This window comes from Haemorhous mexicanus, chromosome Z (genome assembly GCF_027477595.1).
Source record: "Haemorhous mexicanus isolate bHaeMex1 chromosome Z, bHaeMex1.pri, whole genome shotgun sequence".
Lineage (NCBI taxonomy): Eukaryota > Metazoa > Chordata > Aves > Passeriformes > Fringillidae > Haemorhous > Haemorhous mexicanus.
In genome coordinates, this window is record NC_082381.1 from 64,673,809 (window position 1) to 64,700,944 (window position 27,136).

The 27,136-nt window shown below is 38.9% G+C and overlaps 1 protein-coding gene across 2 annotated transcripts in view; it reads right to left on the bottom strand.

Annotated features, from left to right (window-relative positions):
* CERT1 (ceramide transporter 1) overlaps positions 1-27,136 on the bottom strand; it is an 82,376-nt gene that overhangs the window by 40,594 nt on the left and 14,646 nt on the right. For both annotated transcript variants that reach the window (XM_059873255.1, XM_059873253.1), the window contains exon 3: positions 18,057-18,173. In XM_059873255.1, the coding sequence (XP_059729238.1) occupies positions 18,057-18,173 (117 nt within the window). The remainder of the gene's footprint in view (positions 1-18,056; positions 18,174-27,136) is intronic.

Consider the following 27,136-nt stretch of genomic DNA (forward strand, 5'->3'; position numbering starts at 1 on the left):
GTGATAAGCATTAGCTAGAGAACAGTATAATAAAACAAGCACTTTAGTGCCTATTTTAACTCAAATCTATAGAATGTAGATTATCTTATTTCACGACAGCATGTCTGTTTTGTACAAGCTGTAGAGCTCTTTCTGTAAGAATTTCTGCCTTAATTACCCACTGTATTATGAAAACCCCAGGCAATTGCAGAAACATTCAGCATCTACATCATCAATTATTTTGTAGACTCATGTTTTCTACATACTGCTGAAGTCCAATCTCAATGTTGGTTCTCTCACTGAAGTGTACCCCCGAATATTTCATCAAGAAAAAGCAGAACATATGTTATGAGCTGGCAAACTGAAACTGATCCTATTGCTTGCAGAGATCCCAGTGTGCACAGGGGTGACATTAAGACTTCAGGAGAATGGTGATATTCTTGCTGTTGACTGCTTTGAACTGCAACACACTAGAAGTTGCCTTTATCCCCTTGTGAAGTGAGGGGAGGGAAACTCCCATCTGATGATAGGTAAGGTGTTTCCTGACCATTCTGCATAGCAACGACAAAACACAAATACTGTGTTACCAGATTTTCAAATTCTGTTACCAGATTTTCAAATTCTGTCAGATCTCATATTCTAGTTCGGGCACTGAAAAAGCAGCAGCCATAAAAATTATGAAAGTGAAGCTATTGTATCTATATCCAAAAGCACTCCAGACTCAAATCTGCCTCACACTTGAGAACAGTTAAGAAAAACAGTTTAAAAAAACACAGGGCTCTTATATCAAGACAGTATCAATCAACAAAGAGGGCAGAGAACCTTTCCAGTCAAGTGAAACACAAGTTTTTCTCCTAAATGAAGCCCCAAGTCCACATATTTCAGACTTTCTTCCCATATGACCAAGTTCAAACCCAAAATGGAGCATGTTTTTTACTGCAGGTTCTGTCTATTCAGGTAGATATCTAAGAGAGACTACATATGACTAGCATTATCAGCTGGACACTCTCCATCTGTTGAAGACATGTCTAGTCAGCATGATGGCCTCTTTTCAAGAATTAAAACACAAATCATTCCTGTCACCCTCTGAGGATCAATTAGATGTACTTACACAAACCTTAAGTCCTATTGAGTATTGGGTGATTAAAAGAGCACTGAGCAGGCTGGTTCCTCGTTCTCATTAGCCATGCAGGCTCAGGGCAGGGTTTTCCGCCAGTGAGAGGTGGGGTGATTAAAGGACAGCTCTAGGGAGTGAGGTGAACAGGAGTGGGCAAACAGGGACAAGGTACGGCAGCTCACCTGGCAGTTCATGCAGGCAGGGTTTCAGGTTTCCTCCTTCTAGTGGGGTTTTTAGTTTGTTGTTTCTTGTGCTTCTGTTGGTAAGTTGGTTTTTGGTGGCTTTTTGTTAGTAATGGTTTTTACACAGTCAAAAACTGTGGTTACTACAAGTGTATGTAACCAAATGGAGCCCTCCAAAAAGGATGTGTCTGTCCAGACCCCTTCCAGTGTGTAGTGTTTGAGCTTATCAGTGGTTTCCGGGGGCGTTGCAGAAGAAGCCTGCCTGCAGTGTGAACAGGTGAATGATCTCCTTTCGCTGGTGGTGGTGAGCTTAGCAAGGGAGCTGAAACATTAAGGATTATCAGAGAAAGAAAGGGAAATAGATTGGTGGAGATCTGCCCTGCCATCCCTGAGGGACAACCACCAAGAGTCAGAGAACTCCCATGCCATCCACTATAAGGCAATAGGAATTGACCTGGTGGATGAAAAGGACTGAAAATTGATTCCTACTCGGGCAGGTAGTAGAAGTTCCTCCTGATTCCCATAACTTAGCCAGGTGCCATTTCAGAATAGGTATGAGGCCCTGAGTCCAGATGATCAGCCAGATGATATAGAAGAAAATTATCTGCCCAGTGAGCCTCCCAATTACACTTCATCTGTCAGAGGGATCATCACCTCTAACATTAAAGAGAAAAGAAGGGTAGTCGTAGTGGGTGACTCCCTTCTGAGGGGAACAGGAGGCCCCAAATGTGGACTGGACCCATCCCACAAAGAGTTTGCTGCCTTCCTGGGGCCCAGGTACAGGATATTTCTGAGAGACTTCCTGGGCTGATTCAGCCCTCTGATTATTACCCACTGCTGATACTCCAGGGTGGCACTGATGAGATTGAAAAGAGGAGTCAGGGCAATTAAAAGAGACTTTAAGGCATGGGGTCAAGTGGTTGACAGAGCAGGAGCTCAGGCAGTGTTCTGCTCAGTTCCTCTGGCAGCAGACAAAAATGATGAAAGGAATAGGAGACTCAAGAAGTCAAGAAGTGGCTCAAGGTTTGGTGTCATCTGCAGAATTTTGGGTTCTTTGATCATGGGGCAACGTTTTCAGCACCTGGCCTGCTGGAAGTGGATGGGCTGCATCTCTCTGTTAAGGGTAGAAAAATTTCAGCTCATGAACTGGCAGAATTCATTTAAACTAGATTTGAAGGGGGAAGGGGATGCAGCAGGCCCTGGAAGCATGCCCAAGGGTGATAAGTCCGAGTTAGGGGTGAAATCAGTAGCCCAGACGAGGTGCATGTGCACTAATGCATGTAGCATGGGTAACAAACAAGAAGACCTGGAAGCCAAGGTGCAACAGCAAAGCTATGATGTAATTGCCATCATGGAAATGTGGTGGGACAACTCAAACAGCTGGAGTTCTGCACTGGATGGCTACAAGCTGTTCAGAAGAGATAGGAAAGGGAGAGGAGGTGGAGGGGTGGCCCTTATATTAGGGAGGCTTTTGATGCCATTGGTATTGAAACTAATGACGATGGAGTTGAATGCCTATGGGTAAGAATTAAGGGGAAGGCTAACAAGGCTGACACCCTACTGGGAGCCTGTTATTGTTCACCCAACCAGGAAGAAGAGGTAGACAACTTATTTTATAAAACAGCTGGAGAATGTTTCAGGATCACCAGCCTTTGTTCCTGTAGGTGACTTTAACCTACCAGACATCTGTTGGGAACAATACTGCAAAAAAGAGGCAGTCCAGGAAGTTTTTAGTGTGTGGAGGGCAACTTTTTTGTTGCAGCTGGTGAGAGAGCCCACCAGGGGAGGGACTATGTTAGATATGTTGTTTGCAAATAGAGATAGGCTGGTGGGAGATGTAGTCGTTGGAGGCCACTTGGGGCACAGTGATTATGAAATTACAGAGTTCTTGATATTTGGTGAAATCAGGAGGAGTAAGACTTTTACACTGGACTTCTGGAGGACAGACTTCGGCCTATTTAGGAGACTTACTCAGAGAGTTCCTCGGGAAGCAGCCCTTAAAAGCAAAGGAGTACAGGAAAGGTGGGCATGCTTCAAAACAGAGATCTTGAGGGCACAGGAAAAGACTGTCCCGGTGTGCTTAGAGATGAGTCGACAAGGCAAACATCCAGCCTGGATGGGAAATGATGTTTTGAAGGGACTCAGGAATAAAAAGAGGATGTATCATCTTTGGAAGGAGAGTCAGTCTCTCAGGAAGCATTCAAGGAGTTGCTAGAGCATGTAGGAAAAAAACTAGGCAGGCCAAAGCTCAGTTCAAACTTAATTTGGTAACTTTTGTAAAGGATAATAAAAATGTTTTTATAAATATATTAATGTCAAAAGGAAGGGTAAGACCTTTGCTCTCTATTGGATGAGGGAGGGAACTCGGTAACTGCAGATGAGAAGGCAGAAGTGCCTAACGCCTTCTTTGCCTCAGTTTTTAGTGAGAAGACAGCTTGTCCTCAGGACACTGTTCTCCCTGGTTGGCAGATGGTGTCAGGGAGAATGGTCCCCCTATCCAAGAGGAGGCAGTCAGAGAACTGCTGAGCCACCTGGATGTTCATAAATTCATTGGATCAGATGGGATCCATCCCAGTATGATGAGGGAGCTGGCAGGTGAGCTTGCGAAGACACTCTCCATCATTCGCCAGCAGCCCTGGCTCACTGGTGAGGTTCCAGAGGACTGGAAGCTGGCCAGCGTGACATCCATTCACAAAAAGGGTGGGAAGGAGGATTCTGGTAGTTATAGGCCAGTTAGCCTGACCTCAATACCAGGTAAGGTTATGGAACAGTTTATACTGAATGTCATCACAGAGCACTTACAGGATGGCCAAGGTATCAGACCCAGCCACTATGGCTTTAGGAGGGAAAGGCTGTGTTCAACCAACCTGGTCTCTTTTTGTGACCAGGTAACCTGCCTGATGGATGTGGTAAAGTTTGTTGATGTTGAATATTTGGACTTCAGCAGGGCCTTTGACACTGTCTCCCACAGCACTCTCCTGGAAAAGCTGGCAGCCCACGGCTTGGGCAGGAGCACTCTGTGCTGGGTTCAGAACTGGCTGATGGCCGGGCCCAGAGAGTGGTGGTGAGCGGTGCTGCTTCCAGCTGGGACCAGTCAGCAGTGGTGTCCCTCAGGGGTCTGTGCTGGGACCAGTTCTGTTCAATATCTTCACTGACATGGATGAGGGCATTGAGTCTTTCATTAGTAAATTTGCAGGTGATCCTAAGCTGGGAGCATGTGTTGATCTGTTGAAGGGAGAAGGGCTCTGCAGAGAGACCTGGAACTGTTGGATGGATGGGCAGAGTCCAACAGGATGAAGTTTAACAAGTCCAGTTGTTGAGTTCTGCATTTTGGCCACAATAACCCCCTGCAGTGTTACAGGCTGGGGACAGTGTGGCTGGACAGTGCCCAGGCAGAAAGGGACCGGGGGTACTGGTGACAGCTGACTGGACATGAGCCAGCAGTGTGCCCTGGTGGCAAAGAAGGACAAAGGCAACCTGGCCTGTGTCAGGAATGGTGTGGCCAGCAGGAGCAGGGAGGTAACCCTTCCCCTGTACTGGGCACTGGTGAGGCAGCACCTTGAGTGCTGTGTCCAGTTCTGGGCCCTCAGTTTGGGAAGGACATTGAGACGCCTGAGCGCATCCAGAGGAGGCAACGGGGCTGGTGAGGGGCTTGGAACACAAACCCTGTGAGGAACAACTGAGGGAGCTGGGGGTGTTTAGCCTGGAGAAAAGGAGACTCAGGGGTGACCTTACCACTCTCTACAACTTCCTGAAAGGTGGCTGTAGTCAGGTGGGAGTTGATCTCTTTCTCCAGGCAGCAACACACAGAACAAGAGGATACGGTCTCAAGCTGTGCCAAGGGAAATACAGGTTGGATATTCATCATGGAAAGAGTGATAAAGTACTGGAGTGGGCTGCCCAGGGAGGTGGTAGAGTGTGTTAAAAACCCTGGATGTGTTAAAAAAAGATTGGATGTGGCACTCAGTGCCATGGTCTAGTTGAGATGTTAGGGCATGGGTTAGACTCAATGATCTTGAAGTCTCTTCCAACACAGTGATTCTGTGTGTGATTCTGTGTGTAATGTTTGATTAGATTATGGGAGCTATAGTCTAAGTAGCTGTTATCTTTGCCCTTTCTTCGTACTTTGCAAAATTGGCAGGTTTACCTAACAGTTCTTCAAACCCACTAAATATCACTAAGCACATTAATTATATATTTTCTGCTTAGCCTTCCTTAGCATATTTGGAGACAGGTAGAAACAAGAATGGAAATAAATAGATGCTGCACTTTTTGAACAGCACAAGAATAAAGCAAAATTTGAAGGAGACAGAATTTAACCAAACCTTTTATTTACATTTGAAAGTCTGAGAACCAGCAAATTGAGGCAAAAAAACTTCACCTTGTTAAAAAAGAACTGTTTCAAGACAGAGGAATTCTTTTGCTGGAAGCAGACAATACTATAACACAAGCAAGGAATAGTTAACTGCTATGTAAGAAGCAGTTAACATTTTTACCATAGAACGACTAGGATGCAAGATCTCTAGTACCACCTCCTGACCAGAGCATGTCCAATTACATTCTCAGACCTACACCCCACAAGGATACATTCTTCAGAGAATTATAGTATCTATTTTCAAAGCCAAAGCGATTGTTATGAAACATTAACTGGAACACACAGGCAAAGAAAGACTGGGTTGGTCAAAGTAAAACAATCTGCTTTGTTTATAATTAATCAAGTGTGTTGGGCTGGAATGGACAAAGCTTTAGTCCAGCTTTAGACAGTAATAACTGTAACTACATGTTAATAATGCTGCAATTTAAAAGCTGCTGTTCGATCATGGGCCCAAGAATGGCAAAAGGGTGCCAAGACAGACAAAGAACTATTGTTTTCAGTCCTGAAAGGGAAGTTTCAACAATTTGGAAGTGAAAACATTTAGGCTTGCTGCAGCAAACATGCTTGTGTAGTCAACTGAAACTGCTGATTCACTGGCATTCCCCTAGTCTTCTTTCAGTTTTCAGCAATAAGTGCATTTAGCAAATTTAGCAACATCAAATGACATGCACTAACATATGTATCAGAGTTACTGCTGATACCAGTGCTAAAATAACGGAGCATGCAAGACATACCCAAGCTTAGTTTCCCTCACTGAAATTTAATTAGTATTTAATTAAATTTTAACAAAAGAACTCTGTTATTGTCAGCAAAGGAATAATAACTTGAATAACCCATCTAATCGTTCCCTGAAAGCACAGCTTCTTACAAAATGTCAGTACCACCATCATACTGTACATCAGGGCAAGTAACTCTTATCAGCTGAGCATCCTCAAGTGCATCTGTTTGCTTAAACAAGCAATTTTACAGTAATACACAAATCCTATAGAAAGATGGACACCTTTCTCTATTTGACCCTCCATTCCCCCAGTTTTCTGGTGACTATGTTCATATCAAGCAATTATGGGATATTTAAGCAGTATCAGTTAAATACTAAACCCTTTTTTTCTCACCTACTATTCAAAATAGGTATGCTCAAGAGCATGAACTTTCTTTTCCTCTGCAGTCAGTCTATACATAGACAACATTAAAATAACAGCAAACACACATTTTCATGCTTGATATGTTTCCAGAGGGGAAAAAAAAAAAAAGAATCTTTTTGCTGACCTACAGTGAAAATTATACTGGAAGAATTACCTTAAGAAGTTCTGATAAATGGTAAGGACATTAAATTAAAAGAGGAGATGCCCCAAGCCATGACGTGTTTCCAGAAGAATTCCTTCAACTCTTTTGAGTCATGTTAGGTTCTGGAATTCCTCTCTTTTTCAGGAGTTTCCCTGGATAGTGGTGGTGCATGTGCCTCTCCAAAGAGCCAGAAAGTCACCTCTCTTCAATGTTACTGTGTCTCATTGGTACTTGGACACACCACCCATGCTGTTGAGCGCTCCTCCCTACAGCAAGGGGATCAACTAACATCTATTAATATCACATCGAGTTTCACTGTAGTGAAAGCTCACTGAAGAAAAGTCACCTCCTAAAAAGGTCTTTGAGAAAGCTAAAACAGACCACCTTTGGTAGGCTGAGACATACAGAGTCTGATACCCAAGACTCTACTATTAAGGTATTGATGCACAGTATTTTTTGAGGTGATGACTAATAATTCTGAGTAACTAGCATACAGTATTGGCAAGTGACAACTTTCAACTGTTTAAGCACTCACTACTTTTACATTGCAGCTTTCTACTTTCTGTTCTTGATACCAAGAGCTTAGCCTAATTTGAAGGGGCATTCATCATCAAAGTCAAGCTTGACACAGATGTCTCTCAATGAAAAATACTGTTTTCAGGGAGACCTTGTAAAACATGCTACCACTTTGCCATGGAGAACTGACACTCCTAGAGATAACTGCATGTCATTCTGCTGGTGACAAACCTTGACATTGCCCTTATTTCTATTAAATGAAAGTATACACTATCCAAATTATTTACAAAAAGAATTAATAACACTTCTGAGTTTAATACTGGAATCCCACTTGTTTATAGCAATGAGACTGGTTATTTACTGCACAGCCAGCTGCAAGTTGACTCGTCCAGAGCTCCAGTCACCTCAAGACCAAGCATTAGTCTTGAGACCAAGTTTACTTTAGACATGTACATAACTCTTCATTAAACAGCACAGCAAAAATGTTGACTGGCATATTCAACAGCTTAGTGGAGCAGTAGTGTCACAAGCCTTTTACATTATTTGATACTGAGTTAGCATTTTTGCAAGTGTCTTCCTTTACACAAGGAAAATATTGCACCTAAAAGGCAACACTCTGCTAACTTGCAATTTGAACTGTAATTTTCAGGCATTCATTAGCTATTTCAGAACACCCTGGTTCACCAGCCTGGCTATGCAATGATCAAAAATTTACTTTACCCCTTCTGTGCATTTGAATCTTGAATCAATTAGTATATTTAGCTAATTTAAAAGAAAGATAAGAGTAAGCCATCTCAAGTAAATTCACTACCTTTTGGGGCAGGGGCTTGAGAGAAGAGCTCCAGACCTCTACTAAGACTGTAAAGACTATCTGTTAATGTTCTGACTAGATGGAAGTGAACACTTTTTAATTAGGAACATATAGGTGATCTCAGCTTTCATGGATACAAAGATTCAAAATTATCTTAAGTGCATTATATGTACAGGTTCAGATTTAGATAGGCAGCTCCCAACAGAGTAACAGGCAAGTTCAGCTGTGAACTGAGATAGGTTGGATTACTTCATGTAGACAGTCCCCTTAACTTTACAAAGTACTAGAAGAAGCACAATCACTTAAGGAACAGAACCAAACCCACACAGCACAATAATTATTACCCAAAGCAGATGAGCTGGAAAGACTGAAGTTGACAGAAAAGCAACAAAAACTTAACACTTACATACACGAGAAAAATGGAGTTCAAAGTTTACTTGGTTATAGGAAATACTGTACTGTACATGTACAGGACAGGTAACGATCTGCAGATAGCTCTAGAGATGAATGAGATTTAGTGGTTTGCAAGCTGAATAAGTTAAATAAACTCGTGGTGTTGTAAAATGGTAGCATACAAGATCCATAAAATACTCCTACATTCTATACAGCACATATAGGATCCTAGTGGGAATACTGAGTTCTGTTTTGGTGCTCGACTTCACCAAAAGATGAAGACTGAGTCTGGAAGACAACCATGCCAGGTATGAGAAAGCTGTAAAAGACATCCATGTGCACAACAATTGAGGAATAAGGAACTGTTCTAACAGAAAAAGAGATGATGTTAAGTGTTTTTCAAAAATTAATGGAATCATCTCTCTAGATTTATTGTAAGACTACTTAATAAAGGAGAACTCATTTTATGAGGATGGCAAGAAATCCCTTGATGGCAGAAACAGTCTAAAATAATTCCACAAGCCCCTACTGTTCCAACACTTCCCAATCTAACTTATAGTGAAACACAGCATCTAGTATGGATGACTTCAGTTCACATTAGGGGAAGAATAACAATTAACTTTGTAAATCTTCCTTCAGGACAGTACTTCACTTTATTTCTTTGCTCATCTCTATACTCCTCACATGTCACTGAAGATAAAAAGAAAAAGACAGTATTCCCAACTGAAGGATGAATGAATTTGAAAAGTTAAGACAGGGCGCTCAGACTTGAGACAGCTACATCCTTCTCCTATGTATTTCCCACTCTACCTTAAGGTTCTGGTCAAAATCCAAAATAAGTACGCTTATTACTGCCAAGTTTAGAAGCCTCTGCTTGAACATATTTTGTTATTTAGTTACCAAGGAGGAGTTTCGCAAACACTTCAAATTCAGCTTTGCTGGGAGATTTCAAATGTGAATACACAAGAACTTAGGTTACATATTTAACGTCAACACACAACAATGACAGAAACAGCAAAAAACCCCACATCTATGCTCCTGCATAAGCTTGAGCAACATTTCATAACTTTTTAGTTTCAAACTTGTACAGTGTGCTTTTGTAACACCTTAAGAGAGTATCTCTGCCACTCATCAGTGACTTGCCTATACATTTCACTCATTTTAACAGTTTAATAGGCTGTTAAAACAGCACTTTACAGGTTAATATGGGTATATGAATGCTGTCCTCCAGCCTCCTCAGGCAAGCTTCCAGCCAGAGCCTCACAATGCCACAGTAGGAGAGTGGATCAGTAGCTTCTGAAGCAAAATGCATTATCACAAAACAAGTAAGAGTGTATGCTATACAATCCAAATCAGTATCAAACAGAAATATTTCGAGTTTGTTGCATGATGTAGAGCACCAGACAAGGAAATCCAAGAAAAGAACAAGGAAACCCAAATCCAGTAAATAGGAAACAACAGTTGACATCAAGATTACTTAAGAAACTTGTTCCAACACTTAGGACATGGATACCAACATAGGCAAAAGGAGGTCTAATCATCACACTCCTATAATCCTCTTTATGAACTTGATAAATAAAACCAAAGTTGAACAATATATATCTACTCCCATATATCCCATGCTTTCCTTCATCTGCACTGTTGGTTCCACTTATGTCAGTCTTACTTGTGAATGGGAACAGGGGGAAGTATGGCTAGAGGAACTTTTATTAGTATGAAATGCCAAAAAATTAAAACATTAGGGATCCACAGTTCTTTACAGACCTCAGCAATAACTGCTGAGGAAGCAAATACTTTAAACATAACACATTATTGAAACAGCCAAATTTCAGAAGAGGAAGTAGAGGGAGAAATGGCAACAGACACTCTTCCTGTTCCTCCCTGCTATATGATGTATCTGAAGTTACACTGCGGGCAAGTTTTTATTTTAAAATAATTTACAAAACTGTATTTATAATTAACATTCATTCATCAATATTAGTATATTTACCATTGCTAAAAATTGACAATGCCTAGTTGTCAATAATATAGTAAGCTGATAAAAGAAATGTATTTATAAAGGTCACAATATCAAAATAGACTTCTGAAGACTATTTGCAGCACTTCAATATGCACTTAAATACATTCTACACAAACATCTAAACTACTTGGTCCAGCAGCTCCTCAACGGTCTGCCAGAAAATGGGAACACTAAATTTATTGTACAAAACTATTAACTGATGGCAGAAATTTATACTTCTCATTTAGTATCTATTTTAAAAGTTTGTTACATTAGTATGCTGAGTCAAAATATTTCTGTATCATTTCTCTGCATATACTATTCATTTGAAATTATCTTACTAGTTTCAGCCCAGACTGGCAACAATTTTGGAGTGATTTATTGGCATGTCTTTAGTACCATTATTGGTATATTAAATCCATTCTACGGCAGAGTTAGAGATGTGTAAAAAAGGAGAAAACTACCTTGTCTTCACAGAATGCTACAGCTCTACTTAAAATTGCTGAAGGCCTGTGGACAAGCTAAATGTGTGCTGCCTTTCTGTACTCTCCCCTTGTTGATAACCTGAGCTCATTATTTTACTAATTGAACCTTTGATATTGGTTTCTGACCTGATTAATGGGTCAAATTTTTTTGCTCTGGCATCTACTGCTAGTAAAATATTACTATGAGAAAGTTACCTCTATTTGCATTTTTCAATGTTTTCTTAGAACAGCTAAATAAAAACAATTTCATAGATCAATATTGACATACAGTATTCAAACAAAAGCTTGACTTAAAGTATGGATAATGTGAAATTTCTTAACCCACTGTAGGTTGAAGGAACAGGTAGCTGCACTTGGATTTCAGTCTGAAGGTGACACGTTCCAATTACAAAACAAAAACTAGGAACTGAGAAACTCTGGGTGCTCATAATCAAGTCTGAAGTGAAATTTAAAGCTCCCTCTGAGTTTAATACAAGTTCCTCATGCATAAACTCATACTTAAGTTCATAAGAGAAATAACACAAGGCTAGAAAGCAATTTTAATTTATAAATACTTCAATATTTTACCTGAAGTCCATCACTGTTGTATTGCACTAAATAGTTATTTAGTTGTTTTGCACTGGGTTCTGCATTATTGCACAAAGTAGTATGTCTGTATCCTCATGGGATTCCCCTTTTATATCACATAGTCTTTCCCTCCCTCAAAAACCCTCGGTGGTGATGGTTTGTCCCAGGTTTACTCCTCCCCTCGCCCCCTCCTCACCTGTATCGCATTGGCTGTGGTCCTCTTTCACTGCTCCCCATTCCCCCGGGTTTAAAACTCTCCTGCCATGAGGCAATGTGCTCTTTTCCATCTGGGGGGTCTCCTAGAAATAAACTGAGGACATTTGTCCCCACGTGGAGAAGAGCACTTCTCATCTTTTGCCTCTTGTCCATGTAAGATCATGCGGCTGGGGTATATAGCCAGCCAGACTGAACCCGAACAGCCCGTCCAGACACAGATTCTTATACTTCACCTCAGTCCAGAAGCTGATCTGTATTACCAACAAATTTAATTAGCTTAACCATCCAAAACAGAACAGTTACAGCAGGTAGTGGGGGGGATCTATTAGCTCTAGGTAGGTACTCTGTGGTTTACTTTGTTATTAAGATGATTCTCAAGTGCAAAATCTTGTGGTGATCTGGTTGCATCCACTGGGACTTTTGCTTTCAAATGGTTCTGCAGTCAGGTTAGACTAGCAAAAGCCCACCTCTACCCCTTGTCTTCTCCACCTGACTTCCTACTTCAACATCACCATTACTGTTACTAGCAATATTTTTCAATGTGTAACAGCACATTCATTAATTCTTTTAGAACAGTACATTGACAAACGAAAACAAAACAGCCAGATTACCATAAGAGTGAAATTAATGATTCTTAACACTTTATAGATAAGGTGATTACTAGCTTTTTTTAGGTTACTTGCAAAAAAAAAAAGGAACTCCATTGTATGTGGTTAACAACAATTTTCTGAAAATTTCAGGCTGATGATGTTTTTGAGTCTTGAATTTTCTCACAATAATATCATTAAGTGCCCTTATTGGCTGCAATCAAAATTATGCTGCTTAAAGTTTGCTCTGAAGTTTTCTAAATTGACTAATGAACTACGATCAATAGTCAGAAAATAAACACCTCGCAACTAAATATCTCAATTCTAGGCTTCTTGTTTGAAAATGTATCAGTGTTATAGAAACAAAATTAATCAACTGCTTTAATAATTATTTTACTTTTTCTTAAATTTGAATTTATGTGACTATCAAATCCAGTGTTTTTGGCTTTTCCCACCATTTAAACTAGATCTGCACTTAAACAATGCAAAAATAGTATCTAAAGCATCTTACTCAGTTTGACAACTGGTATTTTAAGAAACAAGCTGTAGTGTACAAAGAGTTGCACAAAATTAGAATTACCTAAAAGCTAAATTATCTTTGACCCCCAGGTTGCTATGTCTCCTCCCCGTTTAGGGAGAAAATGCTAAAAAATGCTAAAATTATGTTTCTGTATAATCCTATTCTAATTAGCTAACTCCTTCCACAGTGTCTAATCAAGAGTGAAAACAACAAAACAGTAGCCACTCCTTCAAGGAAAATTTTTACTGAGGGAGACAGGCCACTTTTGTTTAAGGGGGACAGGTCCCTTACCCCCAATAAAGGGACATATGTCAATTAGGTTCAGAAAATAGCCACTTGATGCCTTTTGCAGTCAAACTCTGAGATTCATGCCTTCTACTCTAGATATAAATGTCTTGGACATCATCACTTCAAAATTAAAAAGAAAACCTACCTACTCCCTACATGCCAATTTGCTGCATATCTAGGTACTCCTCTGAAAAAATTACCTTTTCCAGTGTGAAACAGCAAAATCAGATATTTTAAGATGTTCAGGAAGACTTATTTCGATTTGACAAACAAAAGATTTTTCAAATTCAAGACCAAAAAAACTATCAATCTATATTGCCGAAGAGTCACAAAGTCAATAATGAAGACATTAAGAGTCTTTTTTTTTCTATAAAAACTATGATGGAACAAAATGGGACAAACCTAAAGCGATACAAAATTTCTCATAAACGTACTCATTTCTAAATACATTCTCATCCAGTTCTCAGCTCAGGTGGTGGATTAACATTACAAAAAAATCACTATCTTGATCTCAGGAGTTCATTTACTCAAAATAAGTTTGCTTATACAGATGTTTCTCACAACAAACAGCCAATTCACTCTCATTTTCTCACAGCACTGAACTAACAACATTTAAGCCAGTTTATCTAAAATTAGGTTAGAAATTCCAAATTCCATTTTGAAACCATGGGAAAGACCTGGAGGAGACAGTCTTTCAAATTATTATTAAGAAGATAGTAACTTTCCAAACAGATCAGCACTGCAGTGCTCAAGTACCATCAATGTTTTGACACCAGAGAAATGCCCGATCAATATATCTAAGGAAACATTTAAGCAGAAGAAAAGACTCCTTGTTACACATGAACTACTTCCTCATTTGCCTCACTGATGGCTTTACAGTAGTTTTAGATGTATCCCTCCTCCAGTTCAGGGCAATGAATAAACATTTTGAGTTATACTTGAAACAGTTAATGTAGTAAGGATTCAGGAACCTCAATACAAGAAAAAAAAAAGTACAATTATAAACACCTCTGAAAATTCTAATGGTTTTTATGCCTGAACATAAGCTGTTTTACATTTGTCAGCCATCAGCTACTCATTGGTTCTGCTAAGCATGAAGTTTTTCTATGTCTGCTAATACTCATATTTAATACAAAATTAATTTTAAATCAGTGCTCTCTTTGTTTGGAGCACAATGAAACACAGTCAGAGTTTCTGTCTATTTTTCTCACTCTGAAGATCAAAAACCTTGTGACATGCTCCATTAAGTCCCACAAACACACTTTTGTTAGCGAATAGCTTAAGCAGCCTACCAGATCTAAATACCCACACAGTAAGCAACAAAGAACTTCAAAAATAAACAAATAAGTACTTTATGCAGCAGTAGACTAATGTAAAGAAAAATCACTGTTTGGTATAGGAAATAATTTCCTCTCTTGATTTAATTCAAATTATTATGTGCCATTTGAAGAACCTGTTTCTCACACAAAAACGTTTTTTACCCAGAAGGAGCTTTTGCATGAGGTTTGGTAACCTGATCAGAAAGCTCCTTCAGAAAATGTGAGAGTAAGCTGATAGATCTGAACTTTTCAGTGCAACGAGATATTTAGCCCATCTTCCACTTCTCTCAGTCAAGTTTTTGGATATAAAACTTCCACGAGCTGAAGTGAATTAAAGGATAAATGAAGAGGTTCCAAATGAACTCCAAGGTTCACTTAAGTGCTGTTCATACAAATTTGAATGAAAAATGGGATTGACTTCCAGATTCCATGAAAATACTTACTTTCACATCCCATCAAAGTTATATGTAAAGGAAAAATGTACTGTTTCTTAAATATTTTCCATACAAAACGATATTAAAAATTACAGGCTATAACACTAACCCCTCAATGAAAATACAGAAACAAGACATTTGGAGACATATTCTTTAAGAACCACTAATAATTATCAGACTGAAGACCGGATTTGGACTCTTCTGTGCTGTGTTTAATTCTACCAAACACCTATTTATGTAAATACGGCACTTTTTCAAATGCTGGTCAAGATTTCCAAGGCTTCTGATTACTATTTATTTTTCTAAAATCATTAGAAGCAACAGATGCACCTCTACACCTACATTTATCACACAAAACTCCTACTGTATTTATGAAGACAACAGAATATTGCACTGGAAAGAAGACGTTAGTCTTCTGATATTTCATTCTAGACTTTCAACTTGAGTTTAAGCTGTTATTACAAGACTGCAGTAACTTCTGCTGTTTTCCTTGCTATGTTTTGATCATTATATTCTTGATATTTAGTTATATAATACAAAAAGGATGTTTTTAAATAAAAAATATGTATTCTAAGTATGTATGTAAAATAATGTATTACTTTAACATATTAAATGTTTCGATAACTTGTTTAGAAGTGATGTGCCATAGTATTTTCTACTCCATTTAAGAATGAAAACAACTGCTATTTGCCTTAAATACTGTTAACACTAGAGAGTAAAAAGGAGTATGAAAGAAACTGAAAAATGTCAAATAGCCATGAAACTGCAAACTACACATACTGGAAAAGCTGTAAGATTCAGAACAGTCAACTCCAGTGTTATTACCTTAGGATAGCAAGATGCAAACTGAACTGTTTCTTGCCAGTTCAGCATATACAGAAGGACTTATTACCACTTCGTATTTGTAGACATACTTTTCTTCTGTTTTTACAACATTCCAGAACACCCTCATTCTTTAAAAAATTAGCTGAAAAGTAACTTTATTAAAATAATGAAAAACACTTTCTTATCCCTATTTCTATATTAATTCTAAATACTAGAAAAAAATGGGTAGTGTAAATAATCAACTCTTCATTCTTCTTCTTTAAGCATAAAGGCAGAGATCTGGTAAAATTTATTTTTTTAAATAACTACCAAATGCATGCAAAGAATGGAAGTTTAAACTGTCCAAAAGAAATTTTATTAAAAGATTATTTTTTAAAGCTGAAAAACTGTACACATAATCAGGCTTCTTTATAAAGGGAGATAATTTTTGCAATGCTAGAATTTGTATCCCTCAATATTCATTCATGATCCTGAAAAGGAGGTTGAATAAGACACTTTAAGCTTACCAATAAATGCTTATCAGTAATACCAGACAGACAAAGGAAAATAAACAGATACCTCATGACAGGGGCTGAGTACTAATGCAGGTAAAAAAAACAGTGTTGAAAACAAGATTTTTTTTTTTAAAGTAGTACAGAGAAACAGTGCCAAATCAACACTTTCAATGGCAAACTCTAAACTACTATCGTTCAACAATCTTGTATTATGAGTTGGTGATTCCATAAAGTTGCAGCTCAGAACTCAGCAACAGTTAAGATGACCCTTACAAAAGGGAATAGAAATATAGCATGAAAAAGGTTTGAGGTAGTGATGGGCAGAGTTTAAGACAGGATCTGGGCTTTTTCATCACTCATTTCTACAGGGTAGCATTCAATGATACAGACTGCATTTCTCTTTATTCAACTTCAGGTTAAAGTTTTGCATTTTCCCAGCTAAATAATTCATGAAACCTAGTCTAAATTTTAGTCTAGGGCTAATCAAGTTCCATGACTATACTATACCACACCTGAAGACCCCAAAGCCTACCAGTTTTTGAAATGCCAGCTCTACAGATGTGCAATCCAGTAACTTCTTCAGTGTATCCTCATGAGAAATTTCTCTCAGGTATTGCACTAGGAATAAATTGTGGTATTTTTGTCTCAAGAATGTGCCACTGTTAATTTATATTTTTTCATTAGACTACAGAAAAGAATCCTGGCTTTGCAACTTAATTTCTTATGCTTTATTATTACCTCTGTATCAAAATGAAGGCAAAATGCCAAGCTACAAAAGGACAAATAGTCCAACTGAGATTTTTTTTTTAAGAGAACCATTATGAAAAGGCAGCACTTTAAATTTAAGAACATGTACTGCTTATTTCAAGGAATGGTCAATAAAAGGTGAAATCTCTTAATTACACACAGTACCTACACAAACAACACTTCAAGAAGCTCAAGGTAAAAATTCATACCTACTTGGATATCTATTTCAATTTGTATTCCTTTTATATTTGTGTAACCCAGATTGAGAGGCTGCATTGGGCTAGGTATTGTAATTTAGTGCTACACCTTGGGACAGTGCCTATCTTGTACCTGAAAACATAATGGATGTTTTATGTACCTTCTACCTGACCTAAAGGGCTTGAAGGTCAGGTATTTTTAAAATGAAATTAATTGAGCTCATTGGAAGATACACAGAACAGATCAAGAAAGCTGAACCAAAATGCGGACAAAGAATAGTGCCTTAAAAGACAAAGAGACAAAAGTCAGTGATCAGATACAGTAAAAGTGGTCAAATTATGAAAAAGAGGAGCCTAAAACTACAACGATAGTCAGTTCTCTAGGTTAACAAGATAGATAAGAAGCAATTCAATAATCAGGGAGAAGGTGGACAAAACCTTGAAAACATCACTCAAACATAATAAAAGCTTTTTTTTGTTTCAAGCTAGAGAGCTCAAGAAAGGCTCACAGTTGTTAGCCCCCACTAAAGTCTTATCTGTGAAGAACAAGTCAATTCCTTTGAAACATATTTATGACAGAGCTTCAGTCTTGAACTTTTACCTGTCATAAATACCATGAGCCTTTTAATGACTGCACAGGGAAGCTTAAACTCTCTGCAAGCAATATGCTTGATCTAATGAGGGAATGGGAAGGGAAATTAGAAAATAGAAAATTACATACCTTATGTTGTTCTATTGCATCTACCCATTGCTGTCTGTGGTCTGGATCCTGAGCCCGGAGGTACCAAACACTATCATTCACGCTGATATCAAATCTGCATTCATCAAAGTCATGGGGCTGTGACAGAAGAGAGTGTAAGAGTAGCTAAAATTAGCAACATGATCAAATTAGCTCACAGATTATTCTGACACTCAAACATTAATTAGAAAATCTGTCTATATTATCTCAAATTCATCCTAGATTCTAAATTCTGTATTGTGTAGCTGTCTCAAATAACGAACATATACTCCCACAAGGAAAGATGCTGGTCTTCTGAAATAGAAAAGCCTGTGTAATACATTCTTATTAAATAAATTTTTCATAAATAAATTCCATACATAATAAGTTCCATACTTTCAAATACTTTGAAACAAATCCTTCAGCAAAAATATCTACCATACTGGAAAATATTCCTACGCATCCATTTTAATTTCAAAACAGGACAAGAGCTCCATAACACTAGTGCTCCCAGTATTAATTTTAGATGAAACACATACATCATAGCAAAAAAATACCAGGAGAGAACCATAAAAGCAGACTATATCTAAATGACAAGCCAGAGCTGGAACTTACAAGCTGTGACATGTTTTACCTCAACTATTTTCACCATAAATATTTCACAGATAATTGGAAGCCACATGAATCCTTTCACACATCTCCACTCAACTGTATCCAACTTCCAGGTTAACATGCCTTAAATACTAGTAAGCTTTAACTAATGCAACAGAGAAGCTGTTAAGGAAAGTACAGGGAAAGAAAACAACAATCTAATCTGCCCTGTACCCTGACACTGTCAATTCAAAGTTACTCCTTAGCAAACACCCAACTGAGCCCAATATTTCCCACATCATTCATCTTTGAAAGTCATTTTTAAAGACATTTAATACAGATGTAGCTGAACACCTTTGAAATTGAATACACAGAAAAAATACACACGAAAATAACTGCAGGAGGCTAAGAGGCTCCAGGATAAAGGCTAGTGACACAGTCTGAAGGACCACAAATATTGGTGCCAGATGCTGAAGACAAGTGTTAGGAATACCCTTTACAACACCAGGACCACACTGCCACCACATTCATCTTGCAAACTAAAAAACTGTTAAACACTGACTAAACACTCCACAAAAGAAAACCTAGAAGTCTCATTTGTTGTCATGCACACCATTCCAGTGTTAGTGAGAATTTTTTTCAAAGAATTTGAAACCAGAAGCTACTTACACATAAACAAACACATTTCTCTTTTTCTGTATTTAATATACTACGGAGTAAGAAAAGTATAACAGAATACAAATTACAAATTTAAAAAATGAACTAGAAAGAGCTTAACAAAAGTACATAAAAAACCAAAGTGTAAGCTTAAAACTTCATATACATTGTCAGGCATCTGAGTGTTCAATGTAAAAGAAATTTAAACATCCCATAGGAAAAATTTCCAGTAACTGTAAGAATTGAAAAATCAAGTCAAACAACTATAGCTACTAATTACTTAATACCTGACCATCTCAAGGTTAATTAAATTCAACCAACTTTCAAAACTGCTTCTATACACTCCTTTGCCTTCAGTGAACCAGAAAAAAGGGCGTAAAAAGGGGCACGAGGTTGTTTGACCCTGGCTGGATGCCACGTACCCAACAAAGTCTTAGTCACTACCCTCCTCCGCCAGATAGGGGAGAGAGAATATGATGAAAGAGTCATGAACTGAGATAAGGACAGGGAGATCACACACCATTTACTGCCACAGGCAAAACAGCCTTGACTCAGTGAAAATAGTTTAATTTATTACCAGTCAAATCAGAGTAGGATAATAAAAATTTTAAAGGCACCCCACTCCTCCTTACCAGGCTCAACTTCACTACCTATTTTCCTCTACTTCATCCCTCCAAGCACTGCAGGGCACTGGGAATTGCAGGGATTGCAGTTGCAGTCAGTTCAAACACTTTCTGTCACTCCTTCCTCATGCTGTTTCTCTGTTCAGCATAAGAACATTCTCATGGGACAGAGACCTCTGTGATCTGCTGCAACATGGGTCCTTCCCAGGGGCTGCAGCTCTTCCTTAACTGCTCCAGTGTGGGTCCTTTCCACAGGGCACAGTCCTTCAGACACAGCCTGCTCCAGCATGGGTCTCCCAAGGAGCCACAAGTCCAGCCAACAAACTGCTACGGTATGGGCTCCTCTCTCCATGGAGCCACAGGTCCTGCTAGAAGGCTCCAGCATGGGTTTCCCACACCCATGCTCATGGGTGCAGGGAGACAATCTGCTTTACCATGATCTTCCCTACAGGCTGCAGGGGAATCAATGCTCCAGCACTTGATAATGTGTTCACCCTCCTTCCTCACAGATCTCTGTGTCTGCAGAGCTGTTGCTCTCAAATATTCTCAGCCCTCTCTCCCAATCCATGCTGCACAGCAGTTTTTATACTTTCTTAGTATGTTATCACAGAGGCAATATACCATCATCTCTGATGAACTCAGTTTTGGCAGGTCCTTCTTGGACCCACATAGAGGTGGATCTGTGAGATATGGAGGCAAATTCTGCATCTGCACACAGAAGCCACATCTGTAGTCCCCCACCACCAAAACTTGCCATACAGACCCAACACAGGACAATACAAGTCTTCTAGTCCAGGGCCCTCTTCAAGCTGAATTTTCTATTACTATTATTATATATGTAAAGGAAGTTTATCTGCTTTAGAACAGCAAACTTGCGAAAGCAATGTGTCATGCTTATATGCATGTTCCCAGCTACTCCTCTGACAGGACCTCATTTAGTCATGTGATGATCTGCAATATCCAGAAATACTCCAAAAAAATCACCCAAACAGAAAGATTAGCTATCAAGGATCTTCCTGACATGATAGCATTCCTCAGTTTAATCTCTCACTCTTGAAGTCTTTTGGATAGAGTTACAAGCATTACATCGTATGAAAGACTTTACCAGATTCATCTTAAAGCCTGCAGCACTACTGATCCCACACTTCCATACGGTGCACTCTCTTCAGTTCATCATCATTCTTGCTTTCCCCTGAATCTCATATCTAACCTAAACATCTTTTAATGCAACTTAAGACTATCACCTCTCTTCTTTTCAAAGACAGGTTTCTGTCTTCTCCCCTTCTTTCCAAACCAGCTTCTAATATATTTGAAAATTCATGCCTTGTTGCTAAGACACGGAAAGAAGATGTTTTCTCTGACGTCTAGAGAATAGTTTAAATACTTTTCTCCACGATTTACTGTGTAAACACTTATGCATTACACGTAGTTAAGAGACTAAGTCATCTATATATATACAGATGTGTGTGTGCATGTGTGTATATATATACTATAAATATACACACACATATATATATAACTGACCAGCCAGTCAAAGGAGGGGATTGTTCCGCTGTGCTCTGCACTGAGATGCCCTCACCTTGACCACTGTGTGCAGGCTCAGGTATGGAAATAAAAGACATAAAGCTACTATAAAGCATCCAAAGGATGGTCACGAAGATGGTGATGGGTCTGGAGGGGAAGCCTTCTGAAACACTGAGGTCACTTGGCCATTTTAGCCTGGAGGAGACTGAGGGGAGAATTCACTGTGGGTCTTCAATATCCGTATGAGAAGCAGTGGGGCAGGCACTGATCTCTTCACTCTCATGACCAGCAATAGGACCTCAGGAGATGGCATGAAGCTGACTGAGTCAGAGGAGGTTTATTTTGTATACAGAGAGTAAGTTTTTCACCCAGAGAGTCAATAAGCACCGGAAGAGGCTCCCCAGGGAAGTGGTCACAACACCACACCTGATAGAGTTCAAGTAGTGTTTGGATGATGCCCTCGGGCACATGGTAGGACTCTTGAAGCTCTCCTGCACAGAACCAGCAGCTGGACTCACTGATCCTGGTGCATCCTTTCTAACTCAGCCTATTCTGTGATTCTATCAGTCATGTTTAGGGTTATACTCAGCTCACCATGCAGTTCCATGTTATAAAAAAGTAGAGCCTATCAGATAATCCTGTTAGATCAAGTAGCTTAAAGAAAAGAAATAAGCACTAACAAGGTTAAATATGCTTCAAAAGGAAGTTAGGCAGGTGATACATGATTTACTGTTCACCTGCTTTAATAGTATGTATCATTTGCCCATTTTCCATATTTTTAGCAACTGAAATCATTGTTTATCGTCCTTCTCCTCTGATTTTTGGGGTTTTTTTTTGAAAACACGCTTTATTGGAAGAACCCTGAATTAATTGAACACAAAAGACAAATAAATCACCTGAATCATGTGATGTGTTCTTAACACAGAACAAATCAGGTTGTTATTGATTAACCCCCTTCTCCACCACAGAGTACGGAGTTCATATTCCATTTTCACTGATAACGTGGCAGACTTCTGTATGTTACTTTACAGTTACATACTCTGTATGTAATAGATAGCACCTGTTACATTCTCCTCTCCCCTCCTCCCCCCAACCCCCCCACCCTAGCTACAAATAAACTTCCTTGGTTTACCTCTGGCTACAACTGCATTTACTGTTTTCTGTAGCTGCATCTAGCAAAGATCACAAAGTGTTATTCACAACTTCTCAGGTCTGTCCTTTATTCTTCTAACATTCTCATAAGACTAGTTTGATTCCTTTATGCTTCCTGGAAGTTTTTCTGTTTCACTTTTTTCCTGTAGACCGCAATGCATTTCATTTAGCTCTCATTTCTTTCTGAGGTCCACTGTTTCTAGCCAAGTGTTGCTTTTCCCTATTTTACACTCAGAATCTGTTTTAAAATAGTACAGTTCTTAGCCAGTCACATGACAGGACCTTGGAGGATAAATAGGGATTTTAATCTGTAACAAGCTAAGGACATGTGCTGAGGCCATGATATGTCCTAATGACCTTTCACAACAAAGATAAGGCAAGAAAGAGGAATGTTATGCAGGGAACAGGAAGTAAGTAGGAGTTCACTATCTATCCTAAGGATTTAAAGCACCTTGGAGAACTTCAGCTGCTTCTTCCCAACCTGCAGCAGTCTCAAGTAACATACATAAATTGAGAGAGCACTGGGGAATAAAAGTTAGATCAAGACACTTTGAATGGGGGCACCAGAAAACATTTACAGCATTTTCCAAACTGAATTTTTAAGCACAGACTTAAGTGTCTGTGGCAGAGGTAATCTCTGTGTATGCCAAGGGTGCCTTTGAGAGTCCACATTAAAAAATAAACAAAACCAAAAAAAAAAGCCACCACAGCTAAATCATTATTCCATTTAAGAACATGCTGCAAGAAATAAGCACTTAGTCTTCACAAACACCCTTTCTGTAGGACTCCTAAGCTTTTTTCCAAGGCACCTGCAGAGGATCCTGCAGAAAGAAAGGCAATTCCAAGTATTCAAGCAACCTAGATATTCTCAAAACCAATGGATACTAGCTCATAAATCCTGAGCATTTCTAAGCAAGAACAGTTTACATGAAAAAACACTCACTTGGCTACAGTTACTGAGGAAGTCAGTAGCCAGCTCGGGTCTCATGAGTCATAGCTGATTTCATTACCACAAAATCCTTCCTGCTATACAGCTGTCAAGCCTGAGGTATTCATAAAACAAGCTTCAGAGCACTATCGCCTTGAAAAATACTGGTTCAGGTGTTTAAGGCAAATCACACAGAAAAGATTAAGAATTTTTATATACTTTATAACCTTCAAGAGTACTCCACGTCAAAAAAAAACCTCCAAAACCCTACCTTAAATGAAAAAACTTTTGCTTGATTTCTCTCATTACTCCAAGTGGTGTTAATGGCATTTTGTCCTTTCCTTACCAAGGAAAGCCAGGGTGGTTCATAGCAGATACAACTCAAGTCTGCATATTACTATTATTGAAGTGTGCTTCTGCCACTATTTTCATTGCAGAACTAGAACTTACCTAAACTGAGATTATTTTAAAATTTTGAAGGTTTTTCTTATTAAGAAAATCCTGAGCTGGGAAGTGGGTCACAAGACAAACAATAGAGACCTACAGAAAATGAAAACTACAGTTCCTTAGATCTCAGACGTGAATGTCACTAGCATAAATTCAACAGAGGCTGTCATCTAGCCTAAGCTAAAACATGAAACCTTATATACCCCCTTTGCTTCTCTTAGTGCAACTCGAAGCAAGTTAAGAGAACTTCACATTCTTTTTTCTGAGTGGGTTTGAGTATGGTGTCAATCAGAAGTTACTTAACTGAAAATTGAGAAAACAAATCCAAGTTTTGGTAATTGAACTTCAGGTTTTTTCTTTGAAAAACAGCCTACATATATATGCCTTATATCAGAGTAACTAAAGCTATTAAAAAGGCAAATACTCAGCTTTTAAGAAACAAAAAAGAGCCTTATCAAGTAAAACTGACTTAAGTATTGTGCATATATTTCATTTATGCAAACCTTGTAACTCATGCCTGCAGAATTTTTTTTTTGCATGTAGCATTTGTATAGGGACAAACCACCTGGCAATCACTTCTCTTCCACTTGGAATACAACTTGGTGCATTCTGTCCTTTGCTTCGTCTGCTGAGGAAATACTGAAACACTACTCTGCAACTCTGCTGTCTATCTGCAAGCATCTTCATGTTAATAGGCCTGTAAATCTTTTTTAAGATAGCAAAATTCACCAGTTTCAACATAAATGCCTCTTATAAAAGTAGACATGAAAAGTTATAGCCTGGAAAGTGAGACACAAGCCAGACTATAACTATTCATAAACAACTTTTACAGCCCAAGAGAGCTGAACGCACAGCTTTTCCCAGGCGAACAGTGTCATTGTCCTACCATGCAAGGTACAATTTATCTACTGGTTAGCTTTTTACAATTCCCATGGCATTCAGGAAAAAGCATCTTTTTTGCACTGTTCTTCAACTTCCTGAAATTCTCCAGTTAAAAGTACCTGAACAAACTACCACTTCCTCCACAAAAAACCCATATGTTCAAAGCAGTTACCACCAACTTACAGATTTGCTTATTTGTTTTCACAGATCATTCAATATGTTCTGGACTGCGATGTATTCACTCAAATGTCAAAACCACCTCTATCCTCTCAAGTTTTCAACAGGAAATTCAGACGATCATTCCAGGATAATATGGGTAGGACAAGAAAGGACAGAGGGGCACAAGCCATGATCAGAGTAAAATAAATTGCAACTGTAACATGGTACTACTTTCAAAACAGACGGAAGTCCACAACTGTACAACACAAAACAGCACTGTATTCATCCATAAGAAAGGGAAACTCACAAGGGAAGGTCACAGGGAGAGATGTGCATGTGATAATTTAGAATGCAATGAAAAACACCATTAAAAAAAGACAGAAGGCACACCATTAAAAAAAGAAAAGGCACAAGATATGATGAGCTATAGAAATAAGCCTTTTAAAGAGCACCTTAAAAATTAGTTAACCTGATGGAATAGAAAAAGGGAAGGCAATGCAATGTAGCAGGTAACAACGTTAAATAAAGAAAATTAAAAAATCACTCCATGATTCGCAGTAAGCAGTCTGTATCAAGGCAAGAAAAACATTGCAGTTACTAGGAATTGAGGCTAACACTGAAGTACATACTTTGACTATGAGAATAAAGGAAAAAAAGAACCTACTTGATATCAGGAAAAAAAAGTTATATGAACACATTGAACATGTACCTATGTTGAGGTGCTAACAAAACCCCAAAAATAAAAGGTTTACTTTAAGATCTGTGCTGCATGACTGAAGGAATTGGCTCTCAAAGCACACATGAAAACTGTATTTCAGCTTCCATGCAAAACCAGTTGGGAACCAGCAAAGGCTGACATTAGTTAACTAGAAAAAAGCAAAGAAAAAGTCAAGTTTGAAAAAGTGCTCATATTAAAATTATTTTTCGAAAGCACTTAATTCATGAGAGATCCAAACTGTGAAGAACTTGTCCCCTGCTTCCAAAATGTAAAATGGCTGAAAATATGCTAACTTTAAAAAAAACCTTTGAACAGAAAGGTAGTGAAATAAAGTACCACTCACATAATTTTAAAGATGCATTCTAGACAGTGAATATTACTTCATGTCATCAGTGGAAAAATTCTATCAACTGAATCACAATATGTGTTTTACCAAATAATATTATGCATGGTTAGGATTTTACCAGACAAGACCAGTTAAAACATTGTCATTCATGCCTTATTAAATACTAAATAGCAGTATTTTTCAAGTTAGTGTATTTCTCTCCAAAGTCACTGAAAAGCTCATGGGTCAAGATAATGACAGAGAGACCACTTACCTACTGCCAGCATGGTCAAACAGATTTGATTTAGGGAAAACTGGCTTAATTTATTGCAAAGTAGAGTTGGATGGTGAGAAACAAGAGAAGCACAGAAGGACTGGGAATGAGGGCTATGGTCTAACACTTAGATTCTGCCACTCCTTCCTCATACTTTCACATGCTCCAGCAAGGATTGTATCCATCATTGCAGTTCTTCAGGCTAAACCTGTTAGAGCATGGGCTCTTTGGGCGCTGCAGCCTCTGTTAAGACATATCCAGCAGCCACTGCTGGGTTCTAAATAGGTTGCAGTGTGGTTGTCTGGTCTGGTATGATTCTCTGCATAGGTTACACCGAAAATGCCTGCACAACATGCTCCTCCACAGGCTGCAGGGGATCTCACTCTGTGGTTGGAGCATCTCTTCCTGCCCAGCCAGTTTTTCCTCACACCTTTTCCTCACTCCTCCCTTTCTTACACACTGCTGAGCAGCATTTTTTCCATTTAACTCTGTTTGCCTTGAGATGTAACACAATGGTTGTGAGGCTCAGCTGTGAGTGCCCCGCACTGTATCCACTGAAGCTGACCATGTTCTGTGCAGGACAACTAGGAGTCTCCTCACAGAGGCTGCATGGCAAATCCCAGGCCCACGACATATACTCAAGTACAATCATAAAAGCTCACGAAGATCCTTCTGTCACTATCACATATTTTTGAAGACACTTGGCTTTAGAACTACAAACACTGAAGTAATTAATTTTGCAAGGATTTTTTAAATATCCCTATCTATCATGGATCTAAGTCTCAGAAGGGGACAACTTCAGG